This window comes from Rhea americana, unplaced genomic scaffold (genome assembly GCF_003343005.1).
Source record: "Rhea americana isolate MKP2758 unplaced genomic scaffold, rheAme1 scaffold_66, whole genome shotgun sequence".
Classification (NCBI taxonomy): Eukaryota; Metazoa; Chordata; class Aves; order Rheiformes; family Rheidae; genus Rhea; species Rhea americana.
The window spans coordinates 267110-283791 of NW_028186823.1; the positions used below are offsets into that span (position 1 = coordinate 267110).

Here is a 16682-nt window from a genome sequence, read left to right on the forward strand (position 1 = left end):
CTTTTCATTAGACCTTCAGCACATATTGCTTAGTTACCTATGTGTACATTTTCTTCTAGCTGTTGCATGTGTCATGTCAAACAGATGCATAGTTACTATTTGCTTTTAAGCTGAATCAATTATTTACAAGCAGCATGGGCTGCAGTACAGCTGTACTAGAGAGAAGCTGTTTTCTGATACCTGTGTGGTAAAGGGATGTATGTATCAAACAAACAAGTTTAGGAAGTAAAAGAAATATTGAGCAATTTGGTTTTAACCATGTTACCAGTCCTCTGACAAATATTGCAAAGCCTAAAAAGTCTGGAAACAGGAAAAGGAAAATTAGAGGAAACTGTCAGCACATTGGCTAAAAATAAAACAAAAATGCTGTCTTTAAGCTGGCAAGAACGTGCACCTTGCAATAATATTTTTAAAAGGAGTTTTTTTTTTTGGGACACTTTCTGTTGTGTTGAAAAGATGTAATAAGCGATGGAGATCATACTTAATTTTTCTTAGATGATTCCTGGAAGATATTTAATTCCAGAGAATCCCTACATATATCAGTATTACCAGTTTTACCCAAGGTACTTGATTAACTGCTAGAAATACAGATCTACCCAAAAGATTAGTATTTAGGTGCTTTTGTAACAAATGACTTTTTTTTTTTTTTTTCTTTTTTTCTGTCCAAAAGACGTTACGTTTGCCTGGAGGAGAGGTACATCTTGTACATCATCTTTTTGGCCATTTTTGTTGCCAACTTGCCCATTAGAGGGGAGTGCAAACAAACCAGTTCCTGAACTGGGTGTAATTTCCTTAAGAAAGCTCATTTTGCTAGCAATTTGCAGAATTACCAAATACAGTTTAGCAGTTGTATGTGTTTGGAAAGCTGGTGCTATCATTTCATAGAAATGAATACATTCTCTACAGTTAATAGTAATTTATCTGTAACTTCAAGAAAAGTGGGGGGGGGTTGTTTGTTTGTGTAGAAAAATAGAAACACTCTTTCTCTGGCATTTGTATATATAAATTTAGAAGCCTGCAAGTGGTTAAGCACATAGTGCTCTTTCCTACCTATAAGCACATATAAGCCTGATAATTAGCTCTTCCTAGGCTAAGGGAACTTGTTGCCTCTTCTGTGCAGGAAGAGGATAGCCTCAAAGGACCCGGGCACCGTGTCAGAAACAAACTGTTTCTATGTTATCTCCTCCTTCCTGCCACGTTTCCAGTATCAAGGTTTCCTCCAGTTAATTTTGTTTATTAAAATTTCTAACAGTAATTTCAGGTCCCCATGTTGTGGTAAATACTGCATCATTTTTTTTTTAAGATTTTTACATTTTTTACCTTTTGCCAATTAATGTTCTAGGGTGTACTTTCATCTGGTTAACACAGGTTTCAGAGGATACGTTTTATATAAGAACTGGTTTGTTTCACTGAAAATAGTGATATTTTTAGCCTTTATATACTTGTTACTAAGATTACATGCAGTTTTATATTAGTATAGTGCATGGGATTTTTTAGTGATTCACTCACTCGACCTATGATATAAGCATTTTGAGAGACTACAGGAGACTGTTGAGATTTTATTTTGGATACAGTACTATTCATGGCTATTACGAACTGCAAATGGTATAGTTTTCTTCAAATAAAATCAAAAGGCACTGAAAATCTGTATGTAATCATCAATCTTAACATCAAGCTTTTTCTTTTAAGTACTTAATTTTTCTCACTTCTTGCAGAAAATGATTTTCTGTTTTTAAATTACAGAAATCAACTGACAGCTTTTTCATGTCTGACTACTGGTACTGGAGGTTGATCCCCTGCAAAGAAACTGCAAGCTGTAACTGTTTCACAACAACCAGTCATTCTAATGAGGAAAAAGAAGAAGATACAAACCATCGGGTTGTGGTGTCAGATATCATGCAGCTTGTGCGAGATAAGCAGGAGGTGCCGGAAAGCACAGCAGGTGAGAATAATATACCGTATTTTGAAAATCTGCCTGCTGGCTGCCAGGCTATCTTAAGGAGAGACTAGTGGCTTTGAGAATTTTAGCGGTGGTGTCTCATCACTTACAATGAGGTCAGGGGACTTCAGTAAAGCAATAGCCAAGTATTCATCTGGAGGGTGATGTCACCACAAAAAACACCAAGTATTTAGTAGCAGCCAGTGAAGATAATACTCAGGAGTACTAACGCTTGCCATAATAAATTAAAATAATTCCAGAAATTAATTAAATAGCAAAAATAGCCATCCCAGAGAAACCTGACCTACCTTCATGCAGTCAGTTTCAAAAGCCTGCTGTAGAGAAACTGCTTAAAGAAGCAAATTCAAAATACTTCTGTACCTTATCACACTGCTTTTGTTGCCATGGTCCATAAGCAGAAGAAAAGGTATAATGACTGCTAATTTATAATAGTAGTAATTAATATGGTAGAGGGAAAATCTGTTCCTATCTTATGTTTACTCATGCAAAAGATTGTTGTGTTCTCACTGGTACTAAGTGATCTTTGCCTTGGTAGTAGTCCAAATGAACTGTTATTAGATAAGCAGTTACAACTAATGGTAATTCATCTGTTCTTTTTTAACATGTTTATTTCATTTTGTTAAACTATAAAAACCAACAATGAAGAAAGAAACAACCACCCATCCCCCAAAACTGAACATACTCATGCAAGCCTTTCCAGTTAGAAAGGTGGTCCAGAACCAGAAAGGTGAAATTCTCTGAAGTGGTTTTTCATCTAATATGCAAGGCAGGAAAATCACTGCTTTCTAATAACAGGTGAAAAAGTGGCTCTTTCAGACTGAATGAGCCAACAACCTGATGCTATTGCAGAAGAAAGTGATGCATATTCTGAAGGTATGGTATGGCTTAACAGGAAGTACTTACTACAGTAATCATTTTATTCAGGTACTAGAGAGATCTCAGCTGGAATACAAGAATGTTTTTGAGGGCAACAAAGAAAGATGAGAAAAACCTCTGCAGAAATTCCAGTGGAGGATGTCAGGAATGGTCAGAGGTTGGCAAAATACTACATATATATATGAAAATAGTAAAGGTGTATCTATACCCGGTGAGGGAAAATGGAAGGGAAAGCACGCATATTCTGACCTTTTTAGTGGAAATCTTTGTAAGTTACAGAAAAGGTGGATATTTTCTTGTTTTTATTTTTCTTGTTTGTCTTCTTATCTAGTAGAGTAAGGACAAGAAAATACCAGATTGATTTCTGTGGAGAAGGTATAGAGCTAAATGCAAGTCAAACAGATTATTTAAAGAGTATGTAGAATCTCTAACCTGTTATTAACAAAATCTCCAGTGAAACAAATGCCTGCTACAGATGTAATGCCGGGTACTGGGTGTTCACTGCTAGATGGCTAGTTTCCATTTCAGTGCTCTGAACTAGGCTGGTTGATAAAGATTTCAGGAAGTCTCTTTCAGTGCAGTAACTCTGTGATGTAAGAAGAAACAAATGAGTCCTGGGGAGCTATGCCCAGAGCTTGGAGTCAGAGGAAAGGTAATTCAGTTTTGTGTCATATAGAGGTTAAAATAGAAAATTGCTAATTTTCCTCTTTAGAAATTCAAGGGAGAGCTGTATTAGGCTTAAACTAATGTACATATGTATTCCGTATTGATCCATCAGTGTGTGAAAGGATAGGTTGGTATCTATAAAGAAAGCAGGTAAAGTGCACAGATCAGAGCAGATGCAATGAAAGCATATCAAGAACTGAGCACACGGACCTGATTCTACCTATAATAATCTGCAAATACTAGATTATGCTAATTTCACCTTTTAACTATGGCCACTGTCCTTCTGCACTGAAGTCCCTGTAAGAGCAATATGAGGTTTAATAAAATAAATTCTGGACTAAGTTTCTTGGTCTAGGATGTGACAGACTTCTGAGGATTATATCCATGCCTAGCTTGAATTGACAGCTGAATTCTGGACCATTAACTGAAAGTGAAAAGCACCTGAAAATATTCTTTATACCTGAAAAAAAAGTGTGATGTAGGGTTCAAAAAGAAGACCTGAAGAGGAGAACAGTGTGAGGATTAGGAAAGGAGCTTTCCTAGGGCTAAGCATGAGCAACTTAGTTGCAGATAATTTTCTGGTAAAGTTGTTAAACTTTAAAACCAAGTTCAGTATGAAAGTTTCTTTTCTGTCATAGTGTTGCTAGTATCAGAAGCTGAAAGAATCAGTATGTCTGTGGCCACTTTAATAGGTTTTGATTTTAACAAATGATTGCTCTTGATTAATGCAATCTGCATGTTAGTATTTTCTGACTTTATTGAGGGACTGCTAAAAAAGAACCTGCTCTAAAAGGAGCTACAGCCATATAATGTGATAAATACTTAAAGTGGCAGTTTGTGTGTTGGATAGATTAGGAGCTGGAGCAGTTCTAGTACATATTTAAATGGCTTCTTTCAGAAAAATAAGCTATTCCTTTTTTTTTTTTTTTTCTTAAAAAAAAAGACCATAGTGGTGTGTTCATTGGAGCTAAGCATTGTAATCTTTGGGGGGCAGGCAGGCGGCTTGGGGTGGGGGGAGAAATCCTGCTGCAGAGAAGAACTTGCAACGACGTTATTGGAGCGTTTTCCCTTCTTTGTCTATTTTTGGCTTCTATGAGGAGATATGAGGGGTTTTAGTATCTCATGCAGCCTAGTAACTGTGGGATGGAAAGCATCTTGCTGCTCTTCTTAGTTAAACCATATGTTGCTGTTGCTGAAGTTTTAACTACTCTTTTCCCTCCCCCTCCCCAGGAACTCCTCTGCCATACTATTGATACTATATTAATAGCTGTATTGTTACAGTGGTGTTTCCCAGGAGCCCTAATTAAGATCAGGGCTCTATTGTGCCAGTGAGGTTTACGTGTCTTCGGAGAACATTTTGCATCTTGGAAGGTTTAACAGCCTAGCTTGAAAGCGATAGATGAGGAAACGTGCAAAATTCAGCTTGAAGCAGAGTGTAACCAGGATGGAAGCATGACAGCGCCTGACCAAGTCGTGTGTTATACTGCCTCATTTCTAGCTGAATGTGTAAAGTAATACACCCTCTCTTCTTGTCTTCAGAGGAGGCTGGAAAGCAAAAGGTGCATGGAGAGGGGATGGAGGTGGAAGACAGTCATGAGCCCTTAAAAATAGGGGAGGGGGTAGAGGAGGAGTTCAACAAAAATCCAGTGTTTCTATCGCTTCTTTCCGCCTTTTATATTGTCTGCTTCATTCTTCTACCTGATCTGGATTTGACTTCAGCACTGTGCCTGTTCACATAACGTTGTCTTTTCCATGGGGCCTTTCTGCTCTGGATTTGGTCTCCTTTAAACAATTGCCACAACATCTTTTTATTTTTTCCCTCTTTCTTCTCCTCTGCTTACTTCCAGAACTATTTAAAGATTGATCTTTTCGTACAGTTTGTTTAGCCTCCTGCCACACTGCTTAAGCAGTAGGGAAGCAGAGGGAACCCTTGATTTGCAAATATGAAGATTTGCTAGTTACAAATCTACAGTTTCTACATCAGGAACTGTATTGCTGGTAGCAATAAAGGTGTTACAATCAAAGCCTCTTCAGAAGAGAGGGGACTATCATGATTCTGCCTAGGTTTCAAGGAATGAAGAGGAATAAAGGTGATTGCTCATTGCAAAGTCTGAAATCTCCCTGGTTCAAACTTGCATGAGATGACATCCATGAGGAGCAGAAAATACCTATTAAAAAAAATCAGAAAATGGACTTCTTATTACGATTTTACATGATTGTTAAAATTTTTACATGAAAATTTAGAAGGCAACTTAAAAGGTAGCTGAACGAGTATCTGGTGTTCCAATTCTAACAATTTTAACAGGGCTGTAAAATAAGCCATCAGCTGTTGTATTCGCTGGCCCTTGAAATGCTCATCTGTTAGATTGACATGCTTGTAGAAAGAAATCTGCTTGGTGTCATTTAAAAATGTTAAATGATGTTGTTTTCCATGCACAAACACCTTTTAGGCATTACTGAATGGCATTACTGAAACTGTTGTCTTTGATTGAATTACACCTGCTAGAACGTTGCAGTCTGGAGCTATTTGATCAAGTTACGTTGTCAAAACCACTGATGGCTTATCACCTGCGTCAGAGAAGAAGTAGAGGAGGAAGGGGGAAAAAAGTTTCTCAAACACTTGCACATCCTGGTAACTCCAATTAAACTCTCAGATCATTAGCCCCCACCCCCTCATTGCTGCTCGTCACAACAGGATAAATACAAGATTTCAGTTACTCTTCTTTTTTTTTTTTTTTTTGGCCCCCCACCCCAAATTGGTAATGTACCAGGGAAACGTTGTAGGGTTTATTATTGTAATTAAGTGATTTTATTCAGAAAAACAATAGCTACTGCTGTTTGGATTAACTCCATTGTGTTCTTTGATACCTACAAATGCAACCAGTTTAAAATCTTAACTAAAAGATAGTAAATTTAAAATTATATCTTAGAAGCTGCTTCTGTCAGTGACTAGAAAAGTGGCAAGATTAATCCATGAAATTCTAGGAGAAGAAATCCTCCACAGCTTCTACCTACAATATATTGCATTTCTTTGGTTCTTGGAGCTGTTTCATGTTCTCAAAGAAGCTTTATCCTACTTGATCTCTCACTAGGATTTTTATTTTAATTTGCAAAGCTGTGTACATTGTACCATACCTCAAGTAACGACTTGATAAAAAACTTTCTCAAGGATTAATTGTAAGCTAGGTTAATAGAGCCAGCAGGTATGTTGAAAATGAGGTTATAAATATCAAAGCAGGTGTTGTTGATGAGATCGTCTGCATACTCAAAAAATTGTAAAATTGTAAAATACCAATTTAAGCCCAAAATTTCTGATGCAGTCTAAGATTTCTGTGTTAAATCCTATATGCAGCTCCGTGCAGCAGCAAAAAGACTTCTTTTTCATGTGAATGACAAAACATCATACTGTAATCTGTTTAAAGTTGGTATATCTTCTGTAGAACAGAGATGGCTTTGCAAACTTCTGAACCTACCCACACAGGTCCTAAATAGACCATGACCTTTCTTACCCTCAAAGCCAAACAAACCAGGACAGGGATCCCAAAGCTGTAATGCAGGAGCCACTTGGTGATACGTGGTCTGGCATAGAGCTGGGAGCCACTGCTGGCATGAGTGGCATCTTTTTTTTTGAACATAGAGCTAGGAGTAACATACATGTTTGCAGAGAAAAACATCAAGGCCTTGTTCTGCCGCGCTCTTTTCTTGTCTGCTTGATGGCAGTTGTCACTAAAGGACTGGCTGAATTTTGCTGTGAGAGCTTTTAAATATATCCATGTTGAATATTCCAGTTGACACACACACTTTGAGTGATCTGAAGTATGTTCATATAGGATGTAGCATATATTATGTGTGTACAGTAATGGAGTTAKCATTTCTTAATATTCTAGGCTATTTACATAGCATAATGTGGAATTTAATTTTATAAGTGTATCTCTTTACAGATCTGTACCTTTACTAGCTGTATGACTGGTATCAGTCTGAGCGTATCTGTACATGCAATTTTTTTTCTTTAAGTTAAAGGTGCCCCTTTTAATTTCTATTGGAGGAATTTGGCAAATTCTTGGGAGTTTAACTCCTCAAAAAGAGACATGTTTAAAGCTAATCCAAATAACATGAAAAAGAGGATCTTTATATGGTAAACCTCTTCTGGTTTGTGTTGCTTCAAATAATAGAGCAATGAAATCCCTGTTTGATTAAATCTGGTAGAAGACTTGTCAGGATTTTTGTCTAAGACTTTTTAAGCTATGCAGGTTAATCAGCCTCTTAAATGAATTTAATACTAAACATCTTTTTCTAATTCCCTCTTTTCTGGGAATTACAGCAAATATGGAACATATATAGATATATATAACCCCTTCCTCTTTACCTGGCAGCATTGATTCAAGAAGTTAGAGTAGAAGGGCTTCATTAGTGGAAAAAGGCATTTCCAGCTAAAAATGAGCTATGGAGAGGTATTTCTGTAATGTAAGCAGTAAAATTAAGAGCTCCTCCATCCCGCCTCCCCCACCCCTGCACCAGTACTACACTTTGGATTTTCAGTTCAGCTGCTGTTTATGCACATCAGAGGAAGAACGAGGCTTTTTTAAAAACAGTTAAATTCTCAGGAAGCAGTGYGGTCTGAAATCACTCCTTGCTCTTGGTAACTAGAGTATAAGTTCATGGTGGCTGTTTTTCGCCATCACACTTTCCATTCTCCCAATCCCTAGAAAACCTATTGCTTTTCAGAAAGCATCACTGGAGTTCGTGTAAACCTGGGAGCTGCAGCTGGAGTTTTGCCTCTTATCCCTGCCTTACTTTCATTTTACTGCCTCTTCAGWGTTGGAATAGCCCCTTGTCAAGAGAGAGGCAAACAGTTACCACCGACCAGTTTTACAAAGAAGTAAGGACTTTTTAAGGTGAAGTTAGCAGGGATGCTATACCTACTTTGCTTGGAGTGACATTCAGAACATTTTCTTGTCAAGAGATGATTCGTGTAAACTGAGATTTGGAGTAGTTCTGATACCTTCGCAGGAAGCGTTGACTGGTGAAAGCAAGTGATTCAGTATAGAACCAGCAAAAGAGAAGTATTTTTCAACTTGTCCTGGAGACACCTTCAATTCGTAAACYTCATTGAGGTTTTTAAATGTTTTCTGAAAAGGATCTTGTCACTTCTAGCTTTTGAAGAATTTCCAAAGTGTATGGAGAGATCCCTAACAACACATTTGCTTATTTAATACAAAATTAAAGGTTAAAAAACAAACACCTTGACATCATTGTGAATGTCAGAAATGACCTAGAGCAAAAGTGACTGGATGATGTCTGAAATAAGTTTGTAGTGGCAATTCTTAGTAATTCATTAGTGAATTCTTTTGTATATACATGAATATTGCACTGTCTGCCTTTTACACCTTAGGACTAGACCTTAAGATCACCTTAAGCAGAGGTTGTCAAAAAGATTCAGCATCTCTCATTTGTGCTATGAATATATTATGAATTAAATCCTAAATCTCTTTAAGGAATTACGACTTTGTTTTTTTAGAGTCCTTCTATATTGCGTAGTGAGGAAATTATTCTCTAGTAATATTAAGTTTGTAAAAGTTAGAAACTCTGAAAAAGTTGTGCTATGTTACAGTATTGTACATAGTTCTAGATCTGTTGTTTATAATCTAAATGAAATTCCATAACCTGTTACTGCTTTAAAGGTCATGTAATTAAGAGTATTTGTGATAGCTATGAATGTAATGCAACTTTCTCTTTTGATTTAAATCGTGCTTCAGTATTCTCAGATATTCCCCACGTAGGGCAAAACATTAAATACTTTCTGAAAGTAAAGTAGGAAAGCTCTGTCATTTCTGTTTAATCCTGGACATAAGTATATTTGTGCTTTTGGTGCCTCAGATGGCTCCAAAGAAATTGGAAAAATAGAAGCAGAAGTGTAATTGAAATTCAGCAGGAGTTACATGCATAACCTGTTTAGGCATTCTGTAAATTCCATTTCTCCACATCTTTGGAGAGTGGATATGTTTGTAAATCTGATGATTATAATATTTAAAAAAGAAAAAAAAAATCCATTATGGAAACTGTCTGAGTCTTCTGACAGGGTAATACCTGACCTTAGACATGTCATGTCATTCTCCCTGGAATGAAAAGAAGTCGTGGCAGGTTTAAAGTTCTTCCTAGCTTGTTGCCTCCTATGCTTTTGCAATAGCACGTAAAGTGAAGTACTCACTTCAGAGGCCATGAAAATGCAGAAGCTTGTGAATATAAACGCTAGATCTTGTATAGATGCAGTAGAAAGCATCTGAACTACTAGGGTTCATAGACGGTCTTAAGAGTATTTCAGCATTACCTGCAGGGCTATCGAGTAAAAAGTGGTGGTTTAGGTTGACTTGCTGGCTTCCAGTTGAACTATCTTTCATGGAGACTTTTCCTTTGCTTCTGTTTTAGCTGTTATCTGGATTAGATGTACAGTTTAGTTGACTGTGGCACTGAAGAATTATCCAGGGCTGTTTCAAGCAAATGATGAAATAGATGCACAAATTTGCTGGAGTTAATCAATGCAGACTTTTTGAGGGATAGAAATCAAACTATCACTACATAGGAGAGCGCTGATAACAGAAATACTGGAAAATAATGAAATAATCTATAGAAGTTTTTTCCCCAGGTCTCTCTTTGCATTTCGCTACGGCTGCCACAGAGATCTATATCAAAAAATAAGAGTGTAGAAATCTTCCTACCATTAAAAATAGATAGCTCTTTTTGTTCATTATTCACAGGTACAAACTGCAGACTGGAGGCTTATTGATATGGCTGTATTTCTCTACTATTGAAAACTACATTATTTTAGAATTGGTTAAGTGGTCAGCTGTCAAAGAAAAGGCTTTTCCTCCAGGTAAAGATGGGATGGCGGGTTTTTTTGTTTGTTTTTTTTGTTTCTCTTCAGTTGCTGGAGGCTAAACAGAGTTTATTTAATTTGGATATGCAATTTAAGTTACTTAGCGAACAGTTGTATGTTCTCAGCTCAGCTTATCAGATCAGTTTAAGCCTATTTGATTGTAAGGTAAATCAGAAAAATTGTGATTCTTGAAAATAAGTTTGTTGTACATAATTATGTTATTGCTTGTAGTCTTAAAATGTCATCTAACCTAATTGCTGAACAGATAAATATATTTTTCATTGACAATTACTAAACAATTTTTCTTATACAAAGGGGAAAAAACAAATTAGGTGTTGCATCTGGAGTCTATTGATTTAAGCTTATTGCTGTCAAATTTGTGATCTGTTTTGCTAAGGCTTACCTGGGGAAATGTACTTTGGTTAATTAGTAAATGAGTGAGGGAGAGAAGACTCTTGTGATAACCCTGCTGCATGTATGACTTCCATCCAAGAATCATCTCGGGGAGAACAGCTGCACTGAAAATAACAGACTGAGTATTCCTTTTGGGGAAAGAAGCAGTGGAAAATAAGCTACCCAGAATAAACTGCTACAAGGAGACCTCTCCAAAAGGTTCCAGTGAAACCTATCAGTATTGTTTTCACTAATGTTTCTGGGAGATGGGGAACAGGTCCTTGAAAAAACAGGCAGTCTTGCCAATAACTATTATTTCCAGTAAGGGCTGCAGATACATGTAAGACATTGGATATGTGCACAGAAGGTATTGGGCATCTCCATTGTGCTGTCATAACTTCCCAAAAAATCTAATGGGGACAACGCAGGTGGGCCTAGAATCAAAAGTTGATTCTCTTAATGCAGTCTGAAGTGCTCTTCACTAATGTTGCGTGCCAGGGAAAGTTTTCTCCTGGAAGTTTCTTTTTCCACACAGGTAGATCTTGCAGTCAGAGGAATAGGGAAAAAATACTGCAAAAATGTGCTATCACGTGTATTAAAGTTTTTTTGTTTTTTTTCCTTCCATATTATTGCTTATTTTGAGGATAAAAACTTCATTTTAGAACCTGAATTTATTTTACTGTGTTATAGATCAGTATATTTCATAGAAATTTTCTGTTCCATCTCCGTACTATTGTATACTTTTGTATAGTTCCAGTTCTGTACAGTAGTATAGTGTACTGTAGCATACTTCATTTCACAGAAATTAGTCTTTCCTGTTGCTTTTCTCAGTTGGAAAATCTATTTACCTAAAAAGACATTTATGAGATTCTGGAAAATACCATAATGAAATATGTGTGTGCAGCCATACTGGCCTCAGAGAGAGCAAGTGGATTATTTTTCTGTTTTACAAATTGGTAAAACCCCAGCTGGGGTGCAGGATTTGCTTCTGTACTCCGCAATTCCAAGGAAGTTGTTAATTAGCAAATGGTGGGAGAGACCAACAACAATGTTCAGAAGTCCAGAAAATACCCATAGCAGAGTAAAGGGGGATTTAAGACATTTAGGTGATGAAGTCCAAGATGGTGACCCTCAGATTCCCTTCATAATTTCTTGGTGATAACTGAGGTATCTAGAGGTGATTTAGCCCCTTGATATTTGCCCAGAGCAGCTACTTTCTTGAGAAGGCAGCCTACAGTTTGGCATGTGTCATGCTGCTGAACCTCCTGGGCTGGTACAGCCCTTACTGAGCTCCTCACAAGGTAGAGTGGTCAGCTTTATTCAGTCTAGATACAGAGGCTCTCCACATACCCAATAACTAAGTGGTTGGAGCACTTGCTGAAAAAAAAGTCTTCACTGAATTATTTCCTTAGCCTGGAGGGCTGGGTGAATGCCTGGCTGACCAGACCCCGGGCTATTCCTGTGTAAAGACACTATAGCTGTCTTTCATGGGGGAGTCGAAATTCACTGGACCAGAGAGGGTAGTGATGAAAGGAAATTTGATTCCCTTCCTGCTGAGTAAGACCCTAATTTATGAGTGTCTTGGGTTTTGCTCTCTACAACCAGTAGTATTTATACATCCAATAAATAATTGCTTGATGTGCAATGTGTAGTCAGAGTTTAGAGTAGAGATCCTGTTCTCGTCCTACTGCATTTTAGAAGACGACTGTCTTTGGAAGAAGGAATTGCGTAGATGTGTAGTGCCAGGTGAGGATTGTGATTGTGAATGCTGATCATGATGTGTTTCTTCTAGCAGGTAGATTAAAATTAGCCTTTGCAAAGGACTAGGAAGAGGAAAGCATATGAGCTCTGTTGTTATCTTTGGCTTGCTTAAATGTAGCCATCTTCACTGTTGAATATTCCTCAAGTCTTCTTATACTCTGCTTGAGGAATTTAGACACTTAGCTCTGACCAGTGGATTCTGTAGTGCAGGGCAAATGCTGGTCATTATAAGGCTGAAGTCCTTTGGGGTTTTGGCCCTCAGCCTGCAATAGCTTCTCAGCAATCAACTTCTCTGTGACCTCAAGAACCTTTGCTTGGTATGATCTGGCTGGTTATTAGTCACTGCTGTTTGCTCTTTTTCTGAAATGTGCATAATTATTTAAAGAAGAGAGAAAACAGATTCAAAGAGCAAAAGGGAATATAGCAAACCTCTTCATTGCATAAACTTGAAGGGTTTTTTTTGCTAGCAAAGCTAACAGGACCTGCTTCAATTTGTGCTTGTGACCTTAAAATTCTGATCTACTGGCTCTCTTAGCTCAGTGTATCTAATGTTCCTTGAAGATGTAACACATATGTGATCTCCAAATAGCAAGCTTGCTATTCCTTTATCCATTTTTTTTTTTTTTTTGAGTTTGCTTCCTTTCTGGAAAGGTGAGTTCAGAACAAATGCATATTTAAAACTTTTATCCATTTTAGAAACTCTATCTTGGCAGTGACTGCAAAAGAGTCACCTAGAGATGTATGCCACAAGTATTTCTGCTTCTTTGCCTGGCTGTTCAACTATTCCCAGAAACTGAATATTGCCCTTTCTTGCCCAGCAGATGTTGCTGTTGAATCAGTAACATTGAAAGAGGACAAAGGAAACAAGCTTTCAAAGTTCAGAAGACACTGTAGATATTCCTGAATTTAACACAGAGAGAAGAGGTCTAACTTTAAAAAAAAAATGCACTGTTCCTAATATTTTCATTAATACATAGCAGATTAGGAACCTGCTGTGTAAATGAAAAGTAATCATCCTCTGTAAATGTAACCCTGAGTTACGAGTTTAATGCCCTCTGGAAGAACTAGAAGGAAAGTGACTTTTCAAGCCTGTCTCTTTGTTATGGTTTTACTAAGTATATGTATTCAGTAGTATCATCCTAAGAAGTATAAATCATGTCAGTAATGGTGATAATACCCCTACAGTATGATACAAGTTTTGTAAAGCTATAACAGTTGGTAAGAATAGGCGTTTCTGTAGCCTCTGTAAGGCAGCATTACAGCGTTGTGCTATGGAAGCTGGAATATTGCCAGTTGTTGGAGCATCTTTTAGGATGAAAATACCTGATACAGGCTGGGGTGTTTTCCCTGCTTTTTATTGAGGGGGCAAAATAGGAGAGGCTGGTCATTTCGGGAGTGCAGGCTGAAAGAGAGGATGAATAGCAAAACATTCAAAGGTAGCATTTAGCAACACCTGTTTAGTAAGATTATGTGTAGAGTAAGCTTTTTATTCTTTTATTTATTTACATTTTTAATGACGCCTCAGTCTTCAAACAGAGGATGAGGGATAGTTTATCAATGATCAGTATTTTATTTACACATATTTATTCTGGAGAAATCTGCTTTGCAAGTAAGGAGAAATCTCACTGCTGAATTTTCTTTCTCTGTTATGTGGGAAAACATCTGCAGCTATTGGTTTCCTTGGAAACAAATTTGCTGCAAAAGCTCAATGCACTGCACTGAATCTGCTAGTTTTACTGCATTTGAGAAGAGTTTAACATGCATGCTTGGACCTTTTTACTACGTTTGTTTCTCAAATGCTATTTCATGTATGCTTTTCTCACATAAAATGCATGGTTAAAGGAGATGTGCTACATGCTTTGGATTTGGAACGCAACAACAGTAAAGGTTGGTATTTAAAAGGCTAAACGTTTACTATATACATTTTTTACTTACAGAAAGCATCTAGTTTTCTGCACACTGATTTTTAAATCTTGCCTTTTAATGCTTAATACAATTGTTTGCATATTGTTGCAGTCTTGGCTGTTTTTCAGAGTTGGAGACCAGAGCTGCTGAAAGGAATTGCTAGTACATCTGCCTCATAATAGGATTTTGGCAGGACATTGATTTTATTTGTAGTTTATTTGATTAATTCAATATGGGATACATGTATGTGTTCTCATGGAATAGTATTTTTGTTCTGGCTGTGACCAAAATATGATTTCATGTATTGTTGCACAGATTTGCTTTTGACTTGAACAGTTGAAGTTGATTATAAGCACCACTAAAGTATTTTAACACATAGCTTGCTTTGTGTAATTATATCAAGAGGAATTTATTTGATTTTTTTTTTAATTTCTGTTATTTTATCAAAGAGAAGTTCTATTAAGCAATACTGCCTATGGAATGAATTTGTTTTGACAGGTATGTTTAACATAGCTTCATGTCAGTAACTGGGTCACAGATGCATGAGAAAGAAGTCATGTTTGTGACTGTCTTCCTGTTCCCATTTATACTGGAAAAATAACATACAGTGTTGAGAAGACTACACTCTTCAGAAAAAATTGTTTTAATACGTGATGACAAATCATTGACTGTAGTTTGGCAAATATTATAGAGGCATCTGGCAACAATTCTGTGGTGAAATTTCTTTCTAAAATGGGTTTTAAAGTGTTTCATGAACTTCTGCTCCTCTTTAAAAGGAGGCAGCTGTTCACATGATATACATATAAGTTCAGTCACTAGGCCCTTTGCATTTAGAGTTTTATTCATGAGTATTCAATAGAAAGCCTTTGAATTTGAGATCTTACTACATTTTCCTCCCAGGATAATCTTGGCGGTCATTGCTGAGATGCATCTCTTAGAGTGTTCCCTCTAGAAAGGACTTAAAAGAAAGTCCGTGGAACCTTCACTTCATTACTGTGTGCTTTGGAGGTGCTACCACTTACTATTAGTACAGTAGAATGATTGGTGTGCTGTGTGTGCCCAAAGTAAGACTCTTTGGGGATTGGGGTGATGGGGAGAACGGTCACATGTTCGGTCTTTTCCATGAGAAGCTAGTGTTTTTAATTTTAGATGTTCTTTTCCAAAAGGCAGGAGGAGAGAAGAGGGATAGTAGCGGAGTTAAAAAATTATTTGTATGTCAGTTGTTGTTCCTGACCTATCTCCATAGTCCCTTTCTTGTTCCCACTACACATTTAAAACCCTAGAAAATCGTTACAAAAAATCTTATTCAGTTGTAAACAGTGCAGTTCCTTCTACAGCATGTTGCTTAATCCCACAAAAAAGTGGAAAATCAAAGTTAAACCACATCATAATACACCACTTCTACTTTTTGAGATTTTTGGTCTGTAACCTCTACTATACCACTGCTAATTACTGTGCCAGACATCCCACTCACACATGCATGTGACAGTGAAGAACAATCTGATGTCTAGAAAGATGAAATAGGAAAACAGTTCTTATGGTTAGCTTTACGTTATGAAAGGCTTTTGGATAGTTAAAAAATACCTTACGCCTGTACTTGATAACTTCATATTAAGCATTATTTGTTAGATATTTTTGTGGGGTTTGAGGTTCTATTTTTGGTTTGGTTTGGTTTTTAATCCTGTAGTGCCTTCCAGCCCAAGATACTCAGTGGTTTATACTTGTAGCACATGGTCCTAGTAATGGCAAATCCTGCTAGATAAAGCACCACAGATGCAAAACAAAAAAGATACTAGTCCCCCGAGGCCATATTCTGTTTGTTTCTTTATAGAGTCAATCAAGATTGGGAAAAAAGTTAATGGCTTTTAGGGTGATGCTAATGCAGATCAGTCTCCAGGGAGCAGAGACTGTTTTCCTTTTGTATGTGTTGGTGTGATGATTGGGCCAGTGCACAGTATCAGGCATCCTCAAGCTTCCTCTATAAGCTGCCCTTTGCTAGCACAGCTTTTAAATTAGCTTTCACAGTTTCAGCCTCTCATTCTTCCTGCTGCTCATCTGTATTCTACTGATGCATTGACAATACTCATCTCTGAAAATGTTCATCCTCTTGGGTGCACAGGTGGGAGTGGTGAAGAGGATCAAAGTGTACTCCTTCAGAGATCAAGGTGTTTCCATGAAGTATGCAAGAACATGATTGGAGACAGTATACGTTTGCTGTCCTGGAAGGGGAAGAATGGTGCAATACTT

At 37.3% G+C, this 16682-nt stretch overlaps 1 protein-coding gene across 1 annotated transcript in view; it reads left to right on the forward strand.

Annotated features, from left to right (window-relative positions):
* The first annotated feature begins 1734 nt into the window (after positions 1 to 1734).
* Positions 1735 to 16682, forward strand: part of MCF2L (MCF.2 cell line derived transforming sequence like) — a 155478-nt gene continuing 140530 nt past the window's right edge. The window contains exon 1 of the mRNA XM_085320832.1: positions 1735 to 1942. Within this exon, the coding sequence (XP_085176958.1) occupies positions 1765 to 1942 (178 nt within the window). The 5' untranslated portion in view covers positions 1735 to 1764. The remainder of the gene's footprint in view (positions 1943 to 16682) is intronic.